Here is a 21,388-nt window from a genome sequence, read left to right as displayed (position 1 = left end):
TGGCAAGGGGTGGGATGAGATGATCTTTAATACCCCTTCCCACCCAAACCATTCTGGGGTTCCATGATTAAGGCACAGCTGTTTGTGGCAGGGAAGGGACACATCCAGCATCGTGTCCTCACATCTCTGACCTTCTTCTGCACCTTCCAGAGGTGCTGCCTGGAATGGCTGTGGAGAGACTTAACTGAACACAGCAAAGCAGGAAAAGCAGGGAGTGCTGCCCCAGAGCTCTCAAAGCACTGAGGGCCATAAAAGCCTTCAAAACCTCCACAGAAACAGCCTCCTCAGCATTTTCCTCTCCATCCAGGCTTCCCTCCAGTCTCTTTCCACTGCTCCTTAGCCCAGTGCAGCAGGTTCAGCTCAGGAGACACCAGCTCAGCAGAGGCTCCTCACCCTCCTACAGCACCCAGCTCCACCAGGGAAGAGCCACCACCATCCCAGCCCAGCTCAGACAGGCATGTCCTGAGGCCAAGGGGACAAATCTGGCCCCACACAAGCCTCCTCCCCAGCTGCACTCCCAACCTGCCTCCCCTCATCTCTCCCCTGACTGACTCCAACCCCAGCAGTCTGGGGGCTCAGGCTGTGTTAAAATCACCCCACTGCTAATCCTGTTATCCACTGGGGTCTCTCATACCCCCACTTCAATTCTGATGTTTGTAAACACCCTGCTGATAAAAATAAACCCGGTGCAGCAGAGCCATGCACCTGGAATCCCAGCCAGAGCATCCCCCTTGGAAGCCCTATGGATGCTCCACTCCACAGTGAGGAAGAGCCAGGATACCTCATGTGTTTATGAATAAGCACGTGTAGTTTGAGCTACACTTGGTGACTCAGCAGGATTTTCCCTGGAAATGAGCTGGCCTGGGGAGTTATTTTAGTGCAGCTTCTGTTTTTAGTGACTCTTGCAAGACTCCCACTGTGACTAAGCAAGGCAGGAAACCTTGCTGTGGGCTGGATCTTCCTGAAAGCTCACTCACCCATGGAATTTCACCCATGGAAGCCTTCCCAGAAGAGTCAGGGATGTTGCTCCCTATGTGCAGATCAACATGCAGAGTTGGAGCTTTCATAGTTCCCCTGCACTTGTGTCCTCCTCTAACACAGGCACGGGACACCCCTGTGGTGGGTCTGCAGGAAAACACACCATAAATCCCAGTGTTTGTGCCTTTCCAGTCATGTGGGGCTGTGCTTTCTCGTGTTGTCTCCCAGTTAATCCCCCAGGAATGCCATGGCACCTCCCCAAGTGCTCTGGCTGGTAACCCAGTGGTGCCAGGGCAGGGAGAGCATCCAGACACGTGGTGACAAGGGACACACTGGAGACCAAGGCCACCCTGTGACCACTCCCAAGGGGTGCCTTATTTGTGACATCCAAAGGCCATGCCTTGGAAAGCTTTCCAGGGAAAGCTGTTCATCTCCCCGTTCCCCAGCCCCAAATTTCACCCTAATTTTCCTTAATCAGCAACAAGCTGATGGAAGTCATTACAAGCCTTCTTGGTTCAGCATCACTCTGTTCTACTTCAGCTTCTGGTGGGGAAATCAGAGCTAAGTAGGGTCTTAGTGCTACTGAAGAGCAAGCATTGACCACATTTTCCCCAGGAATCATTTTCCTAAGATATTATCCAGTATGTCCCTGAAAGAACAGTCAGTTTTCACTTCAGGGTGACCAGTTCAGTGGAGCATTTTCCATCCTTATTTCTCCAGCAGACACACTGCCCCTTGCACAGGGCTTACAAGCACCTCCGTGGTGATGCTCCAAGTCTTGGAGTTGGAGCAGAGCACAGACAAGGGTCCTGTCCCACCAAGGGGGTCTGCCCCAAGCACAGCTTGTGTGCAAGACTCCAGCAGCTCTAAACCAGCAGTACAGGCTCTTTCCAACCTTTCCCAAGTAGAATCATGAAATCCCAGAATGGTTTGGGTTGGAAGGGACCTTAAAGACCACCCAGTTCCACTTCCTGCCATGGGCAGGGACACCTTCCACCAGCCCAGGTATCTCCAAGCCCCGTCCAACCTGGCCTTGGACACTTCCAGGGATGGGGCAGCCACAGCTTCTCTGGGCAACCTGTGCCAGGGCCTCCCCACCCTCACAGGGAAGAATTTCTTCTATAAAGCAGAAGTAACCAGATCAATATTTAGGCAGCAAACACTGAGCTTCCTGCTGTCACAGCCACATTCCCAGGCTCCTCTTGCACAGGGATCACAAGCACATGGAGTTGGCTTCAGGGAGGCTGTAACATGCAGTCACCTGCAGTGTTCTCCCAGGCACTGACACAGCTCCAACACCTCCAGTACTCATACAAGCAGTAAAAAACACAGTGCTGACAGTTAAAACACACCCTGCAGAGGGGAGGGACTGGATTTGGGATGAGATGAAATCGCAGACCCGAAGGGAGCAAGAGCAGACTGGCAGCACGGGCAGGGACAGCAGCTCTGAGGATTAGTCAGAGAGTCAAAAGTTCATATTATTCCCACAGAAGGAAAGTGCTGTGAGGGCACTGCACTCAGGTTAAGGACTTAAACACAAGGGAAAGGGGATGTTCTTGGCCAGGGCTTCCCCCTCACCACACATCACTTGCCCTTTCTCCATGGGCACAAAGCCCCGGGGAAAACTTGACACGAGGCAAGGTCAAACCCAAAATCCAGGGAGAGATCAGCACCTCCCAGGCTGGGATCTCAGTCACCATGGCCAGAACACTGGGCAGCAGCCCACTGAGTCCCATCACCCAACAGCACATGGATGGGGCCATGCACCCAAACCACGTGGAACCAACCCACTCCCTGCCTCCACACCACGAGTTCCACGGAGCAGAGCCACAGGGATGGGACAACCTCAGGGGTAGTGCTCCAAATCCAGAGGCTGAGCATAAAGCTGGGATGAGGTTGAAGACTGGGAGGACCCCCTGAAGTCCACCCTCACCCAGAGAAACAGCTCAGCCCCCAGTTCAGAGGGATGTTTGCAAACCTCCAGCTCGCCCGTGGCCCTGCACAGCCCGGCCCTGAAGGGGCTGCCAGGAAGAGAACAGGTTGAACAAGGGGGATCTGGGGCAGAACTAGAGCTGACATCAGCCTGTGGTTCTCAGGCAGCAAATGGGAGTGATGAAGTTGCTGAGGTGGAGAGCAACAAGCCTGGGACACCCAGTGCTGCTCCCAGAGGGCCTTCCTGCCTCCTTCCCTGGGAACTGCCCACCCAGAGCATCCCTGTGTAAAAATTCAGCACATTTTGGATATGAAGACAGGCACCTTCTCCCACATTTAATACAAATTCAGGTACAGAGAGATGCTGAAGCACAACAAAAACCTCAAATCCAGGCACAAATCTGACTCATTTACAGTCAGGTCTATCTATAGCACAATAAAAATTAAACCCACGGACCAACAGGAAGTAAAAGAGTGTTTTCTCCTTCCTCACATCCTCCTTACTGTTGGGTTGTCCTCAAACACCCCAGCAAATGCCTGAACAATGCAGGTTACAGCAACACAACAAGGAGACTTGGCCCAGATCCTCACCCAGCATAAATCAGCACCGTGTTAGCAGAGCCAGAGCTTTATGACAGCAGCAGATCTGGCTCAGGCTCAGCCCACAAAACCAGCTGCCACCAGGCTAATGCAACACAAATTAAGCATAAGGTTTTCCAATCGAGCCTCACATCAAAAGTAGAGCTATCTGATTTAAGTTACAGGCACGGGTCCCAGCTAATATTTGGTTTACCTTAATTACTGGGCTATTAGCCTCTGCAGCAAACTGAGCTTGATAGGCAAGATCCTGCTGGCAGCCAGCATGAACTGCTGAAGAGTCATTCCCACTGATGCTCCCCCAGACACCCAGTGCCACAACCACAGTTGGCTCCATCTGCCCCGTGGAATTCAGATCACTTTTCCTGTGAAAAAGCTCTTGGCTGGGATCACATGTACCCACACATCTGTGGAGCCCAGCCCAGAAGGACCCAGCGCTGCCAAGGGGTCCATCCAGCTGTCAGGTGGTGCCTGTTTGACATGTAAAACAGACACAGTGTTAATTTGAGCATTGCTGGGCTTCTGGCTGCTCCTGCACCACAGAGGAACAAGAAGGAAGCTCTGGGTTCCCGCTCTTCCTCCCTCCCTATTTTGGTGTCTGTGATCCCCACAGAGTTTCACAGAGAGGAAGTAGATGAGTCAGGGAAGCCACATATTTCTCCTTTACCAAGACATACTATAACATGACTCAGTAAACACCAGGGACAGAACATGTGCAGCAATCCAGAAGGGATGGGGGAGACTCCCAGGGTGGCTCAGACCCAGACTCCAAACTCAGCCTGATAACCCCGGGGGGTTCAGCTGGCTGAACACTCAGAGCTTGCTGAGGAGAGCCCAAAGCGTTCCCACTGTGTGCTTCATCAGCAACTCAAACACTGCTCTGGCAAGTCCCCACTCCCAGCTTGTGAGCAGCTGCTGGAGAAACCCCCTCCAACATCCATTCGAATGGACATCCCCATTTCTGTCTGGGAATGGCTTCTCACTTGCAAGCTGGACAGAGACCACATCAAAAGGCCTCACAGAAAACATGTCCCTCCTCACCCAGCAGCCTGGCCTGAGAGGCAGGGTGACACCTGCTCCTTCCTAGAGTGTCCCTCAAGGGGACACTTCCATCCTGTCAGTCACTCACAGCCCCTCAGCAGTGTTGGCTGCTGTTGTCACATCAGGACATGGCCCTGAAGGGGTCTGTGGTCCCACCACAGCCTGGCACCCCCCAGGGCTGAGCTGCAGCAAGTGACCTGCCTGCTGGGTAAGGCACTGGGATAGAAATCCATCTCAGAGAGGAAGGAATCTCATGTACCTGGGCAGGTTCAAGCAGGTGACAACTAAGAGATGAAGCTGCTCTTCCATGGATTTCCTGGAAGGCTGAGACAGCCACAAAAATCAACTTCTCCACACCTCTGTGATGGGGAGCAGGAGGCAAAGCTTTCAGCCAGGCTGTCTCCTCTCTTCCCTGCCTACCCAGCCTGGAAGGATTTTGGACAAGGACTTGCACAGACCCCAAGAGACCCCAACCCTGCAGCACAACACTCCACTTTTCCCAGGCTGTTTTGGAAGCTCCATGAAGGAGCTGTGCTTGCAAACCACTATCTCCAGCAGCGGCCAGAAGGAATTTCACTGAGCAAGAGGTCAAGCCTCTGTGGCTTCCAACACTTCCCTTCCACAGGGCAGCCCCTAATCAAAGCTCGTTGCTTTATGTGCAGTGGTTCACAGAACTGCTGAGGCTGGAGGTGCCTCTGGAGATCCTCTGCTCCAACCTGCCTCCTCCCAGCAGGGTCAGCAGCAGGTACCTCAGGAGTACCTGGGCAGATTTTTTATAACTGAGGATGGAGACTCTTCTGCTTTATGCTTTTTTTGCTTTAACTAAAATCCCAGTCTCTGATCATGGAAAAAAGGTTTTTGTGTGAAGGCATTCAGATCAGGAGGCATCCAACCTCAACAGCAATAATGAGTTGAGCTGTCTGAAAGAGAGCTGGGAGGAAAAAATCTTGAGACTGGAACTATTTTGCTGGAATAAATCTGCTTTTCAGAGCTCTTGACTTTTTGACAAGATGAAAAACTCCAACTGGAAAATATCCACTTCACATCAAAAACCTGATCAGGCAAGAGAAGAGAAGACTTTGCCTTTGAGTGAAAAGGATCTCTCCAAGTGGAAAATTTGTACTGTTTGTTTTCATTTTGTCATTAAATCCTCCTTAGCACAGGAAAACATTCCCAGACAGCTCCACTGATTAGCAACTGGGCTGCTCTGCCATCCTGAGAAGTGACACCGTGCCCCAAGCACAGCATTCCTACCACTGGGCACTGCTGGCCCCACGTGCCTCTGCTCCTGGCTGGGGTTTCTCATGGCCCCAGACTGCCTCCTGCTGAGCTGGAGGCCCACAGGACATGTCATTGCCCAAATATCTCCAGGGCTTCGAGCCAAGATCTGCGTTCAAAAAATCCCTGCTCCAGTTCAGCTCCAAGCCCTGCTTTTGGCTTTGCTGGACCCAGAGTTTCAACCCCCAGCCCTGCATGAGCAACCTGGCCCTTTGAAACCACAGAATCACAGAATCAACCAGGCTGGAAAAGACCTCTGAGATCATCCAGTCCAACCCATGACCCAACCCCACCTTGTCACCCAGACCATGGCACTGATGCCACATCCAGGCTCTGCTCAAACCCCTCCAGGGACGGGGACTGCACCCCCTCCCTGGGCAGCCCATTCCAAGGGCTGATCCCTCTCTCTGGGAAGAACTTCCCAATGTCCAACCTAAACCTGCCCTGGGGCAGCTCAAGGCTGTGCCCTCTTGTCCTACTGCTGGTTCCTGGGAGCAGAGCCCGACCCCCCCCGGCTCCCCCCTCCTGGCAGGGAGTTGCAGAGAGTGAGAAGGTCTCCCCTGAGCCTCCTCCTCTCCAGGTTGAGCCCCCCCAGCTCATGGATTCATTTGGGTTGGAGAAGCCTTCTAAGATCACAGTCTCCAACCATTCCCCCAGCACTGCCAAGGCCTCCACTGAGCCGTGTCCCAAAGTGACACTCTAACACAGCTTTTAAACCCCGAGGGACTGTGACTCCCCCACTGCTCTGGGCAGCCTCTTCATGGAGCAGGAGTGGATGGACAAGGTCATCTCGCCCCCCAGCTGCCGTGAACGTGCATGTTGTGAGAGCCCAGCACACATCCAGGACCCGCCCCGCATTCCCTGGAGATGCCTGGCTGGGAGGAGCGGGGTGTGTTCCCTTCTGACACGAGCTGTTCTGGACACAGCCTGCAACGTGAGCCAGGGGCTGGAACAGCAGCTGTTTTTAGCAGGAAGATGCTGCAGGGCTGTGACAGCCCTAAAAATGCGAGGTGGGAATGTTCAGTGTGCGGCCAACTCAGCCTCGGGAACTGAAACACCACTTGGGACAATTCATCTTCCACGGGAAGGGAACATCCCCCAGCCCGCCCTCCTGAAACCCAGGATGACCCAAATGGGGCTCCCCAATCCCTTACTCCTGAACAACAAACAAGAGAGAACAAAGGCATAAAAGGAAACCCCACACAGACCCCCCACCAAACATAACCCAGGAAGGGACCGGAGTGTCCGAGCAGCAGGAGCTCTCCTGCTTAGTTCATCCACGTGGATTGGCACATTTATCTGCTCCAATGACTTTCTGAAGTGGTTTAGCTACAGCAGATCCTCACTTGTGTTTTGTTTTCCCCCACCCCAAGGTCTCCAGTGCTGCTGCTGGAGCAGCAGTGACTGCACACGATGATAAGGGTTTTACAGGTCCAGGAACGAAATTCCCTCAAGTAGTTGTGGTTGCTGAGTTATGGTGGGGTTTGTGTGTTTTTGGGGGCCTCCTGGAATGACCTGAGTGATTGAAGCACCTCCTTGATGATTCATTTTCCTACAAGTCCCTGATGGATGCTGCACACCACAGAACAGTTTATCTTCAAAAGGAAAATACAGGCCTGTATTCCATCAGGAATGTCACAGGAGCACAGCAGAAGGACCCTCCCAAGTGAACTGGGTTTTGTGCCTGAGTAGCCCTTCCCAAACCAAACCTTTCCCCTACGATCCAGGGCTGGGAAGTCACTTTTAACAAGTGAAGCTGAGAACAGCTCTGTCAACAAGGAAATAGTCAGAGCACTGGTGTCACCGCTCGCGTGACCCTTTCTGTATCTGCCATCTGCAGCAACCTTCTGTCAACCACCAGCTTCACTCAGCACAGGAAATTCTCCCCATTTTCAGACCACAGCTCATCAGAAGGGAGAGCAGCTCTCCCAGAGCCCTGCAGCCCTCCCAGAGTCCTGCAAACAGGCCACGAAAAGCCAAAACAAATGCTTTCTCAGGACACAGGGTGCTCGTGCTTTTTGCCTGTGGCTTAGTAACTGCACACAAAGCTCCAGAAATCTGATGAATTCCTGCAAACAGACATTCCTGTGACCAATGGATGCCCTGCTCTCCTACAGGGACCAGTTCTGGCTTTGACCAAGACTCCCTTGAGCACCATCTGATCCCTATGAACAAATCCAAAGCACACTTCAAACCTTTTTTAAAGCTAAAAGAGGGTCAGTTTAGATTAGATATAAGGAAGAAGTGTTTTACAGTGAGGGTGGGGAGGCCCTGGCACAGGTTGCCCAGAGAAGCTGGGGCTGCCCCATCCCTGGAAGTGTCCAAGGCCAGGTTGGATGGGGCTTGGAGCAACCTGGGCTAGTGGAAGGTGTCCCTGCCCATGACAGGGAGTTAAAACTGGATGATCTCTAATGTCCCTTCCAACCCAAACCAGGCTGTGATTTTCAGATAGCACAGCCACATTTGGACTGCCCCCAAATCAGCACAACCCCAGGCTCCTTTCCCTAGGATTGATGCTGGAACGTGAACAGGGACACACTGACCCAAGTGCTCACCACCTCCATGGTTCTGCAGCTTCAGAGCATCCTTTCAGCACCCTTTAGATGGCAGCAACTTTCTGAAAGCTGTGGGAACACTTGGATAAGGGAAAAAAGATTTAAGTCTGGGAGATCAATCTGGGTGAGCAGGAGGTCAGGGATAGAGCTGAGTGTGCTCACACTGCCCAGACATACACACAGGCTTGATGGCTTGATGGAGCTGGCCAGCAGTGCCAAATAAATGCAAGGAACACATCCAAAATGGTCCAAAGAGCTTTGTGGTGATTTCTAGAGGAACTGTTAATCCTTTACTACACAAGTTACTGTGTACAAGCTGCTCCATCAGCAGGACTCAGCCCTGGGCCCACGTGGGTTGACAGGGGCCACCAGGCAGCAGCTCAGCAGGGACAGAGGTGCCAGCAGGACACGTGTGATCTCACATTGAAACCTTCAGATCAGCCACTTCCAGTTAAAAATGTGCACTGCTTTTCCACCAGGATGCCCAAGGGATTTGCTTGCAAGTTTGCTGCATCTCTCACACATTCCTGCAAGGAAGCTTTTGATATCATTTCCAAGAGAAGCAAACACCAACTCAATCTGGACACCAGCAACACAAGATTCCTAAGAAATACGAGTGTCCACCACTGAATTCATCACTTCCTGCATTCTCCTTCCTGAGCTGTGCTCAAGACAACATTCCTTTGAACTTCTGCTGAGCTGTCCCTGGAGAACAGCTCAGCCCTCCAGAGTTCAGCCTTCCACCACCCTCTGCTTGCTCCTGCCCTGATCTGCATTGCAGAAAACACGACAGTGAAAATCAGAACACAATCTTCCCAGGGCTGCAGAGACAGAGGGCAAAAGCCAAAACCAGTAGAACAAGTGGCCCCCACAAACCTGAGCTGGTAGGAAAGGGATGTCTCAGATTAACACTTCATAAAGCTGGTTGATTCAAAACAAATGAGGCACCCTCAAATGAAAGAACAGGCCACTATGTCCAAAAGCATCCAGAGGTTTTTGTCGCCAGCTGTGACACACCCTTGGCTGGAGCTCCCTCAGCAAAAGGTTCAGCCCCTCTGAGGTGCTGGGCTTCCAGAGACAAGTCCCTTCCAAACCATCAGCCACATCAGCCACCTGTGGGACTCAACCCTGCACAGGAGACATTTGACACCCCAAACCACCCATTGGATCTTAGATCCTCCTTATTCAGAGGAGCCAAATCAGGGCATTTGGATCCAATTAGTTTTCCTCATCTGCCCTGAAAGTCAGCCAGGGCTGAAGCTGCTCCAGCTGCACATATGGCTTAGAGCAGGAAAGGCACAAGTCCCTCAAAACATCCTCTTCAGGATATATTTCCCAATAGTGCTGTTCCTCAGTCCAAAAGCAAAACCACTCCACTGAAGTTTTCCTTCTCAGCAAAACTGATCATGGAGCAACCTTTGTTTCCCATCTCCAGCCACGAATTAACAAACCCCTTGGTAGGTTTGTAAGGAGAGCCTATGGCTGAGACAGAATAAAATTCCTTAATTGTTTCTTGGGGCTTTGGTGTGGGGTTTTTTGGGTTTTTTTTTGTTAGGAGCAAAGAAACTCCCTGCTGCAGAAAGCCATCCAGCTCACACAGACACCTCCCTGTGCTGCAGCAGTGTTCCTTTGGCACATCCAAGCTGCAGCCAGGAGCCAGAGCTGGGAGGAATGTCACACCCCAGGGGCAGACACAGGCAGCAGTGTTTGGAGCCAACCTGGGACCACTGGTGCTCCACACCAGCACCAACCCAGCTGGGCTGGGCACACACCCACAGCCCCTGAACATTTGGAATCACGAGATCTCACATTTTGGGGAGGAAATATTTCTTTGCCCAGCTTTCCCTGCTGCTCCTCCATGTCCTGAGGTCAGCAGTGAAGGCAGCCCAGACCCAACAGCCCAAGGCAGACCTGCTGCTCTCCCATTTTGGCACATCACTGCTCACCTGACCTGGCACAGGGCACCAGCAAGAGCTGGCACTGCTGTCCTGTGGGCAGAGCAGCTCTTGCACACCACAGCAGCACTGCCAGCACACCCAGGGGCTGCATGGCCCCAGAGAGATTTTAATTAGGACCCTCTTTCATGGTCCAGATACATCCCTTCCTGTCAGTCCTCATGGTACAGGAACAAGCCTCAGGTGGCACAGCAGAGGACAAGTGAGATAATTCCTGCTCCTTGGCTTGTGGAAGTGAGGAAAGTTTGTGGAGCCCAGCTGAGGATCTCACCCATTTGGGTCTTTCTTTGGGCTGAAGTTCAAGGAGATCTGAAGGTTAAACCCTCAGCTTTTGTCCAGCTCTGGGGTAGATGGAGAAGAACCCAGATAACCAATGCTGGCCCCAAGTGGTGTCTAAGGAATGGGTGGGGATGGGTCTGGCTGGGCAGGACAGACTCTCAGAGGAGCACCCAACACACCCAGCTGTCTCCAGCTGGCCCGTGGGTACCTTAGAGCAGCCCCCAGGCTTCCCTGGGAATAGGGAAAAGCAGTCAGAGCATCTCAATTTCCTGCTCATGCTTCAATTCCTATTTAACCTGCCTTCTGGATCCGTTTTTCCACTATCCAAACTCCAAAATGAACAGACATTCCTTTCAGCAGAAGCAGCCAGGGCTGCACTGATCTGCCTGAGCCCCTGCAGAGTTACTGACTCCAGCTCTGGCCAACCCAGACCACAGAGGCACGGGAGGAAGTGAGGGCCCATGGCTTATCCAGCAGGTCCCAATCCAACATCTGCTTCCTATGTTCCCCTGGGCAGGGCTCCAAGTGCATGGAACACATACATCTGCCTGTCTGTCTGCATGCAGCACATGCCATTTGTCTCCTCCAACACTCCTGACCACTGATCCCAGCAAACCTTGGTGGAGCAGAGGAAAAAGCAGCTCCCCAAGAAACACACCTCATCCCTTGGGACAAAGTCAGGCTACCAAATCAGAGCTGCAAGTGGAACAAGCAGTGATCCCTGCCCAAGAAACAGGGCTGTAGAGCAGCTCAACCTCAACAGGCTGAAACCAGAGGCACACAGGGCATCCTTGCCCACAGCAGGCAGGGCTGACATAACCCTGGCTGGCAACAGAAACCTCTGCAGCTGGTGTATGGACAGGGCTGGAGGATCCAGGGGAAGCAAGGAGCCCACAGGGAGCCAGTCCCACCCACCTTGAGATGTCTGGAGCAGGACTGCACCTCAGCACGTTGTTTGGCTTCAGGACAGCCTGACCCCTCATCCAGCCCCAGCCTGGGGGAGCCCGTGGGGTTGTGGAGTCCTGATGGAAAACAACTGATCCCCTTCAGGATGGCAAGTGCCTCACAGCCCAAGGCCAGCTGATCCACACACCCAGTCAGATGTGGTGGCCTCAGCACCCCCAGGGCTCCCTGCACTGTCACTGTGAGGGGCACAGGGGGCTGTGAGGACCAGGGCACTGTCCGAAGAGGGGACAGGCCTTGCCAGCTGGCAGGGGATCTCTCCACAGCACCCAGAGACACATCACCTGAAGCCCACAAGTCACCAACAGGCAATTCAAGAGCTGGTTGGAGCTCCTTGAGCTATTTTCTTCCCCAGCACACAGGCTGAAATACCCTGTTAGAGGTGGCAGAGGAGTTTGTGCCTTCAACAGAACAGCTTCAAGCCAGCTCCCAGTCCTATGGCAAAATTACAGTCATGGCCCATCCCAGCACCATTTTCCAGCTATTTCATACTCTTTTTGTTTGTATAATCTTCAAACTTTAGTTGAGCAACTCATGCAAAAAAATATACCCTGGTGATCTGTGAGTTAATGAGAGAGCACAGCTACATGGAACAGCTACATACCCATTTCTCTGGGGGCAGAGGGAGCAGCACCCAGCTTTTTAAACCAAAACATCAACCTCTCTGGATGGAAACATCCTTGTGCTGCAAATTCTGCTGGGAAAACAAGGACAGCCCAGGATTGTGGTCCTGCTTTTGCACTTGGAGACCACGTGTAGCCATGGGATTCACTGGCCAGAGATGGCAGGAAATGTTACAGGAAGGTCCTGAGAGTGGGAGAGAGACAAGGATCTCTCAGAGGTCCCACTACAAGGCTGTGGCACAACAAGAGTCACCTGCAGCATCAGGGACCCTCTTAGGTGGAAGAGCATCTCTGCCTGCACACACAGCCCCACATGCAGCCACAGAGGCTGAGCCAAAATATTCCCACCCCCAGGTAGAGGTCTCAAGAGCATGTAGAGATGTAGCAGGAACATGCAAATACATGACTGCAAGAAGGTAGAAAACATCCAGGAAAATGCAAAACACCAAGAATTAAACTACAGATTCCACCATCACTTAATTACACTGTAGACTCCATCGTCACTTCCTACCCAGAGGTGCAGGAATTACACCCCGTACACCCACGGGCAGGCTCTGAGGGCTCTGCAGAGCCTGGTGAACACACACAGTTTGATGTTCATACTACACGTACCGCACCAAGCCACACAGAAAGTGATTTCTGTGTTACCTGCTGCAAAAACAAGTTCCCTGCCCATTTCCATTGNCACCCACGGGCAGGCTCTGAGGGCTCTGCAGAGCCTGGTGAACACACACAGTTTGATGTTCATACTACACGTACCGCAGCAAGCCACACAGAAAGTGATTTTTGTGTTACCTGCTGCAAAAACAAGTTCCCTGCCCATTTCCATCGCACAAGCAGCGAAGCCTTAAACGAGCCACTAATGGCTCCAATTAGCCACTAATCAACCTCAATTACTGGGCATCCCGGAGCGGGGAAGTTACACCTCGGGAAACACCTGCTACAAGAACTTAAATGAGCCTCACTGTTTTCTGCTGAGCTGCCAGTAACAAAATCCGAGTATTTTCGGCTGTTTCAGGGCACGCATCCCACATTTCCTAAGGAGGTGACTCCTGACTCCACTGGGAGCTGCGGGACACGCACGGCGAGGGCTGGCCCGGCACAACTAACCAGGGTCAAACAGAACATTAAACCTTATTTAGCACAGCAGAGCCCCCAGTTCCCAGCACAAAACCATCTCCCCGTGGGCAGCCACAGGCACCAAAGGTGCGGCTTCATCAGTGTTCCTGCAGCCGAGTTTTAAGTTTCGGCTCAGTAGATCTTTAAGACCGTAAGAAATCCCGGAGTTTTGCAGGAGACCAGCGTGGGTGAAGTGCCCTCGCTGGAGGGGCACACCGTGGGCATCCTCCAGTTTCCCCTGCTTTATCCCTGCCCTGGGCAACAACCGGCAGGATCCTGCCCATCGCCCCGGCACGGGGCACCCCCTCCCCGGGCAGCCCGGACCTGTGCACAGGCTACTTACTGAAGGTGTCAGCAGGAGGTCGTTCCATCCGTGTCAAGTGGCCAAATTCATCCTGCTCTGACAGCTCCAGGATTTCCTTTAAAAAGCTCCCCTTTGGCTCACTGAGTCTGTAGTGGGGGCACCAAGCAAGCAAATTAGCGTTTGGCAAAGTGGCCAAATTTTTCTTTCCCTTTTTCCCTGCTCAGGGCCACGGGTGAGGAGCAGAGTGCAGGAGGTGCCCTGCTGCCAACCAACAGGGTTACTGCAGAGATGTTATGGTGCTCTCCCTGCCCGGCCTGGGAGTGCAGCTCCTGACTGAAGGGCTTGGAATCGGGCTTTGGGTGCTGGGCAGTGCACACAGAGCTCACAGCGCTGGAATAGCACTGGGCAGGTGGCAAAGTCATGCATTTTAAAGAAAAAAAAACAGCACAATGAGAAAAATTTCGGCCTCACCCTCCAGTGCTGTGTGTTCCTTAACACTCCACACTCAGACTGGCAGTGCTGGTACCAAAGTCCCTTCAGAGCAGGCGGCTCCAGTGACCCCCATGGGTGTCCCCCTTGACTCCCTGCACACCCCACACTCACAAGGTTCCCTCACCAACCTGGCCCCAGGTTTCCCACAGCATAGTCACAGAATCCCAGAATGGTTTGGGTTGGAAGGGACATTAAAGATCATCCAATTCCACCCTCTGCCAAGGGCAGGGACACCTTCCACTAGCCCAGGTTGCTCCAAGCCCCGTCCAACCTGGCCTTGGACACTTCCAGGGATGGGGCAGCCACAGCTTCTCTGGGCAACCTGAGGCCCAGATTTCTGGTTTCTTTAAGTCCCTTCACTGTGGTGCATCCAACCTGGCCTTGGACACTTCCAGGGATGGGGCAGCCACAGCTTCTCTGGGCAACCTGAGGCCCAGACTTCTGGTTTCTTTAAGTCCCTTCATTGTGGTGAAGTGATGCAATAACAGCTGGAGCTGGTGCCTCCAGGGAGGGACCCCAACCAACAAAATCCCTTGGCTTTTGTTCCCTGACAATCAACATACCCATTCCAGGGGTTATTTTTGTGTCTGGGGTCTGTTCCCTGGCTGCTGCAGAATCCCAGGGTGACTGACCAGCCCTCAGCTGGCACCACAGGGCCTTGGTTGGTGCCAGTTCCCAGTTCCTTGCCTGGGGTTCCAGCCATTCCCCCACCCTGGGCACACACCCAGCTGCCTGCACTGGGGGTGCTCCTCATCTCCAGTTACCCCATTGCACTCACTTTTCCACCTCTCCTTACCCAGGGCACTTGGCTTTGCACCACCAAAAAACCAAGCCTATAAAGCGTGGGACTGCTCTGAGAATCCCAGTCTCACCCCCTGCCAGCTGGGAGCTGGGCAGTGGGCACAGCCAGGGGCTGCAGACACTCCTTTGTTTTCCTTTTCAACACCCTCCCTCCAGGCTGCTGATCCCTCAGACCCAGCTTACCACTCCCTTCTCTAAGTCACCTTCCCTTGCTTTCTCCTTCCAGTCCCAACCTCACCCATCCCCATTTTCATGCCCTCAGCCCCCAGTACCTGTGGATGCTGCAGCCAAGCCTGGAGCAGGGCAAGTTCTCCAGGAATTAGGCCCCAGGACACACCCAGGAATCCAACCATTGTTGGGTGCCTATGACAGCACAAAACTACTTCAACAGCAGCACCTGATGAAGTGAGAGGTGGAAGTCAGCCCAGCTGCTGGAGGTGCTTTTATCCCCCAAAGCCACCTCCTCAGTCAGAGCCATCAGCTGAGCCCTGATGCTCCAGCCCCCACTGCACACCTTTAAAAGGGCATTTGAAATGTCTTGGGGAATTTCTCTGCTGGGTTTCAGCTGGATCAGCCAGCTGGATAAAGGCTACCAGGGCAGAGGCACTCAGTGCACTGCTACAGAGCTCATTTCCTTAGGAAGTAACCCTAAAATCAGCCTGGATGTCTCCAGTTGTTCCTGTTGGCCTGTGCATGGCCCTTGTACAGCCTCATCTGTCTCTCCAAACGTTTCTTTCTCCCCTGGTTACCTCCCCACAAGGACAAGCATTTGTCTGGGCAGCTGATCCAGATCCTGTGTGCACTCCTGTGGCAGTGCAGGGGCTGTATCACCATCCTCCTCCCACACCAGCTCTCCAGAAACTACAAATCTTGACTAGAAAAAGTCCTTCTGGTCACTTTGGTGCTGCTCCCTCTGTGACTCTGCTCCTGAAGCCTGTGCTGCACACACAGCTCAACTGATACTGAAAGAGGGCAGGGTTAGATGGGATATTGGGAAGAAATTCTTCCCTGTGAGGGTGGGGAGGCCCTGGCACAGGTTGCCCAGAGAAGTTGTGACTGCCACTGGATCCCTGGAAGTGTCCAAGGTCAGTTTGGACGGGGCTTGGAGCAACCTGGGCTGGTGGAAGGTGTCCCTGCCTATGGAAGGAGGTTGGAACTGGATGATTTTTAAGGTCCCTTCCAACCCAAACCATTCTGGGATTCCATGATATGATGCTATGATATCATCCTTCCTACATCCTGTGTGAACAAAATACCCACATCCAGCCCTCTCAAAGCAACACCAGTTAAATGCCTAAAACAACACTGGCCCATGCACACCCTGGAGCAGGTCACCAATCCGTGGATATTGCCCCCCAGATAATTCAGATGAGTCTATCCCATGGTTATCACACCTGCCTGGGTGTTCAAAAAGCTGGAATTAATCTGTGGCTCCATCCAGCAAACATCCTATTTTGCTGACAGATTGGAAGTTTAATTAATAGCAGGAATGTATGTTAAGCTGCTCTGCACAGACAGGCTTGGTCCATCGGGGTGATACATCCAGAAATGCCTCTGAGATTTGAGGCAAGAAAAGAAACCTTAAAAGGCCCCAAATGTTCTCATGTTATGAGCCCGTGCCCAGGGACTGCTCATGCCAGGTGCTGCTCATCAGCTCATTCCTTTGGCTCCCAGAAATTCGGGATTTGAAACCCAAATTAAACCCACCGTTAACCAGAACCTGCTCATTTGACACCACGTGTGCTACAGGGAGGGAGGGGATCCCATCCAGAAACTCCTGCAGCCTCAGGAGACCAGCTGGCCCAGTTCTCCCAGCCTCCAGCAGCATTTTATACCCTTCTGCAGGCCAATGTGCACCAAAGTCAATCCCAAACATCTCAGCTTCCCCTTTTTGGATGCATTAATTACATGAGCATCCAGACAGCTCCTCCCGCAGTGCCCACTGGCTGTTCTAGTCTTGGGAGAAACCATGTTTGCTGTTGGAGACTGTGGAAAGGGAGACTTTGAGGGGCTGTGTGGGAAGGACACACATGAACACCTGACTATCTTACATCTCCATCACACACCGGTGTAGGAAAACCACTATAACAAGGAGAACATCCACACAGAAGCAAAGCTAATACATATTTTGGGACAAAACAAGTTCTGCAGGCACAGGGAGCTCGTCTTGGGTCCTGTAAAAGCTGGCTACTGGTCTAAACCATGAAATAACAGCCCAGCTGCTGCCTTTAGCATGTCTTTGCATCCCCACATGCTGGGCATGGGTGGGTGTGTCCATGCAGAGGGTGCAGAGCATCACCAAACCCCAGCACAGCCACGGAGCACTGCTGTGGATCAGAGCCTACCTGGCTCAGTGCTGGTTGTGTATCAACTCACAGACCCGTGGGACTTCTAAATATTCTGCTTTTACCTCCATGTACTTAAAGAAGATCCAGGCTGGCCTCAGGAGCTGCAGCCTGCTGGAGCAGGAGATGGATTCAGGGCAGATTCTGTCTTACACTGAAGAGCCACAGAGAGGAATGTTTTGCAATAGGAGGAGCAGGAACGGGGTGACCTCATAGATACTCCCTACACAAAGCCTTAGGGAGCTTCTGATTCCTGCCAGAGCTTCCAGTTTGCTTCTTATGACAAACTGGAGCTTGTGATTCTTCCCAGAGCTTCCATTTATCTTCCTATGACAAATTGCAGGAGGAGTGGAGTCTGTGGGAGGAGGCTGGGCAAGAGCCCCTTCACCAGGGAGTTACAGGGCTTTCATCCTGTCCCTGATCCTCCTTCCCTGCTGCAGTGCAGGGATGTGTGTGCTCTGAACCAGAGCTGCTGTGCTTCCCCTCTCCTGGTCCCTGCATGGGGGACAGGAGGGGACAGGAGGGGACAGGAGGGAACCACTTCCCCCTGCAGCCCCTCACGCTGTCTGTGATGTCCCACCAGGTCAGTCCCCCCCACAAGTGCCTTTAGGCACAAAAATAGATGTTTTCTGATGTTTTCTCTCTGGAACACGTTGCTCTCATGGAAGGAGCTGATTTGCACCTGCAGCAGGTGGGTGAGGGCTCCCTGCAGGAAGCTGGGTGTAATTCTTACCCGACTGCACATGGGACAGGGATTTGGACGCTCATGCTGTGTCTGGATTGAGTAATGTCTCTGGCAAGAAGCAGCAAGTTTGGGAAGTGTGTAATGGTGCCTCTCGTGCCATGAGAGCCTCGAGGGATTCCTGGCTGTGGAGGGAGGAGAGGACAGACCACCCATGCAGCCACTGCCCGCCCCGGGGCTCTCCCAGCGGGCAGGACTGGTAATGCCAGGGCAAATCCTGCACCCAAACCCGTGGATATGTCTCCTCCCTGCTGGCCTCCCCTCCCATGGGATCACCCCTGAGTGGCCAGAGGAAACAGCAGTGTGACCTCTCCATGTCCTCAAAGAAAGGGTGAAGGCTGAGCCAGATGGGGAGGAGGGAAAGCAAACCTTCATCTTATGTTTGGGCAGATTTTAATAACCACAATCCTGAGCAGTGCAGTCAGACAGAGGGAGGGGGACGCCCATGGCAGGGGCAGAGGGTGGGAGCCGGAAGGGACCGAGGTGGGGCAGGATGGGGAGGATGCTCCCAAAGACAGCAGGCAGAACCCAGCAAATTCAACTGAGCCCAGCAATTCCACCTGAAACAACCCCAGGAGAGGGAGAGGGGCTGGTTATCCACCCAGAGCAGCCCCTCTCTGGGACAGGCAGTGGTCAGGGATTACACGAGCTGTCACCATCCCCATTACCAGCAGCTGTGCCTGGATACAGTCTGGCAGCTCTATCCCTCCTTCCAGGGAAGCTGGGGGCTTCTGCAGCTGAGCCTCTTTGGTAGTGACAGTAACTGTTTTCATGGAGCATGGTAAATAAAGAGGCGTTTGGGGAACACCCAGGGGCAGAGCCCTGAGGCCCAGCCAGGAGTTTGGGCGCTGAGGTCACCGCTGTCCCAGCCCCAGCGTGTCCCAGCCCTGTGCTGGGAGGAGCAGGGATGGAGGCAAGGAGGGCTGGTGGGTGCACCCAGCTCCCCCCAGCCCAGGGGAGAAAGGGTGAGGGGAGGAAAAGGGATTAGAGCTTTGGATGATGTTGTTCCACCTGAGAGAGCTGTGAGTTGCCTGCACTGTGGATGTTGTTTGCCCCATCCCAGAGATGATGGGATGGGCACCCTTTCAGAGGGGTGGCTGAAAGGAACAGCTCTCCAAGGCAGCTGTGATGGAAGAAAAGCAGGTCTCCATCCTGCAAGGTCATATTAAAGTAGGAGGATGCAGTTTCAGAATAAGCAAAAAGAGGGTTTTTTTCAGTGTGTAGTTAAACTGTGACAGGTCCTGTAGGTGCTGAGCTTGTACTGGTGTAAGAGCAGCAGAGAAGTTCAGGGAAGAGTTTCCATTGGGGTGATTTATCTACACTCCTGGAAACCACCCCTAGCTTGAGCAGTCCTTGCCCTGGGAGAGCCTGTCCCTGTGGAGGAGGAGTTGGCAGCTCTGCAGCCACCCACCTCTGGCCACTTTGGGACAGTGCTATTCCAGGGATCAGCCCAGCCTGGAGCTGCCCAGGCAGCCTGGATGGCACCAGGCAGTGATGCCAAAGGATTCTCTGGCCCCAAAGGACACAGAAGTCCAGCACTGAGGAAACACATTGACATCAAGCACTAAGGAGGCTTCCAGGAGCTCTCCCTAGTTCACACATTCCTGGAAATGAATAATCACTTCCTCTGGGAGCCCCCAGCCCCGGGAAGAGGCGCTCCAGCCTTGCCCTGGAAAAAGCAGCATGAGGACAATCTGAGCCATCGTGGCTCCAGGCTGGGCTCTGGCAGGGCAGGGAGCCAGAGCCCCTCCTGGTGTGACACGGATCCGGCCCGTCCTGGCCAAGCTGGGCCACATCACTCCCACTAAACCCTGTCCCTGCAGAGCCGGATCCACCACGCAGCACTGACCCACACCAGCCTTCTTCCCCGGGCTGGGGCCCTTTCCAGATGCCTTTGCAGTGTGCAGGAGGGATGTAACCACTTCCAGGATTTAGGGTTCATAGCCAGAGGGGCTCATTCTGTGCACAGCGAGGGGGATCCAACAGGGCAATGCCTGTAGAGCCAGGCTGGGTCCTGCTCAGGATCACATCCCAGAGGTCTCACTCCAACCCAAAGGTGGGTGTGGTGGGATTCTGGTGTGATCCAGACCTACTGAAGAGAGGGAAAGCACAGTGGCATTGTGTCCAGCACAGCACTGTCCCTGTGTGTCCTCTGCTCGTGCGAGGTAGGTACACTGGTAGCTCTGTTTGGGGAAACTGAGGCAGGGAGCCAAGGCAGCCCAGTTCCTCCAACAGGGTCAATACTGGAGCTGTGGTCAAAGCCTGGAGATCTTCTCATGGTCAGAGAAAGTTGCAAGTCAGAGGAGTTGAGCTGAGGACATCCCCAGCCCCAGAAAATCCCTTTCTGTCCTGCATCACCTGCGTTCCTCCTCCTCCATCTGGTTACAAGACCCTCAGGGCTGGGCTGACACAAAGAAGGTCTCCAGTCACAGGGAAGGGCTGGAATCCCACATTTGAGGGTGTCCCCAGCAACAGGAAAGTGCACTCACAGTGTCAGAGACACCAAAGCTGCCCCTGGTGGTAACGCTGCCAGGTCAAGATGATATTTTGTGTGTGTTTGGTGGCGTTTTTTTCCTAAATTTGTGCATTTTGCTCATTTCTCACACACCTTGACCTGTCTAGATGAGGTTTGCCTCCAACACAATGGGAGAATTTGGGGCAACATGAAGGATGATGGCCTGATGTCCTTGTGACTGGTGAGAAACCATCCCTCCCCTCTGGGCAGGAGCACAGCAGCCAGAGGACAGGGACACCATGGCAGAGCTCCAGGTGGCAGGGAACATCAACAAGGGATGGGAGAACCCAAATGTCACACTGGTCACATTACAGGGAGGAAAGAAAACAACTGGCCACAGATTAAAAAAAGGGGAAGCCATGAAGAAAAGTGCAAAATTCTGGCCATGGCCACAGATCCTGACACGAGGTCTCCTGTCAGCCCAGAGTCCTCCCCGTAGTCCTTGGTTAACACAGAGAGCAGACCCCACATCCAAGAAAATAAGAAAATAACAAGGGTAATAATTTGATGATAATAGTGTTGGCTATCTGCTTTGATACCCAGGCCAGGCCTGGCAAGGCCAGGTTGGAGCAGCTTGGGATAGTGGGAGGTGTCCCTGCTCTGGGGGTGGTTGGTCTTTAAAATCCCTTCCAACCCAAACCATTTGGGACTCTATGATTCTGTGACACTGAGTTTCTCATCCTGGCTTTCCCAGAGCTCCAGCAAAGCCCTCAGCATTAATTTCCACAGTGTGATGGAAGAGCGATGCCAGAGGGGTCCCATGTCACGACTCACTCATGGGAGTGTCCCGGAGCTTTCCGAGGGGTTTCCAGGACTGGGCAGGATTATTTGGCCATGCCCAACTAAACATGTAACTCTTTCCAGTTCCA

At 53.2% G+C, this 21,388-nt stretch overlaps 1 protein-coding gene across 1 annotated transcript in view; it reads right to left on the bottom strand.

The window, feature by feature from the left end:
- Positions 1 to 13,759, bottom strand: part of CDRT4 (CMT1A duplicated region transcript 4) — a 25,540-nt gene extending 11,781 nt beyond the window's left edge. The window contains exon 1 of the mRNA XM_018073171.2: positions 13,664 to 13,759. Within this exon, the coding sequence (XP_017928660.2) occupies positions 13,664 to 13,691 (28 nt within the window). The 5' untranslated portion in view covers positions 13,692 to 13,759. The remainder of the gene's footprint in view (positions 1 to 13,663) is intronic.
- Between the last annotated feature and the right edge of the window lie 7,629 nt (positions 13,760 to 21,388).

The sequence above is a fragment of the Manacus vitellinus genome, unplaced genomic scaffold, assembly GCF_001715985.3.
Source record: "Manacus vitellinus isolate BGI_N305 unplaced genomic scaffold, ASM171598v3 scaffold_24_pilon, whole genome shotgun sequence".
Classification (NCBI taxonomy): Eukaryota; Metazoa; Chordata; class Aves; order Passeriformes; family Pipridae; genus Manacus; species Manacus vitellinus.
This window is presented reverse-complemented; position numbering and strand designations above follow the sequence as displayed.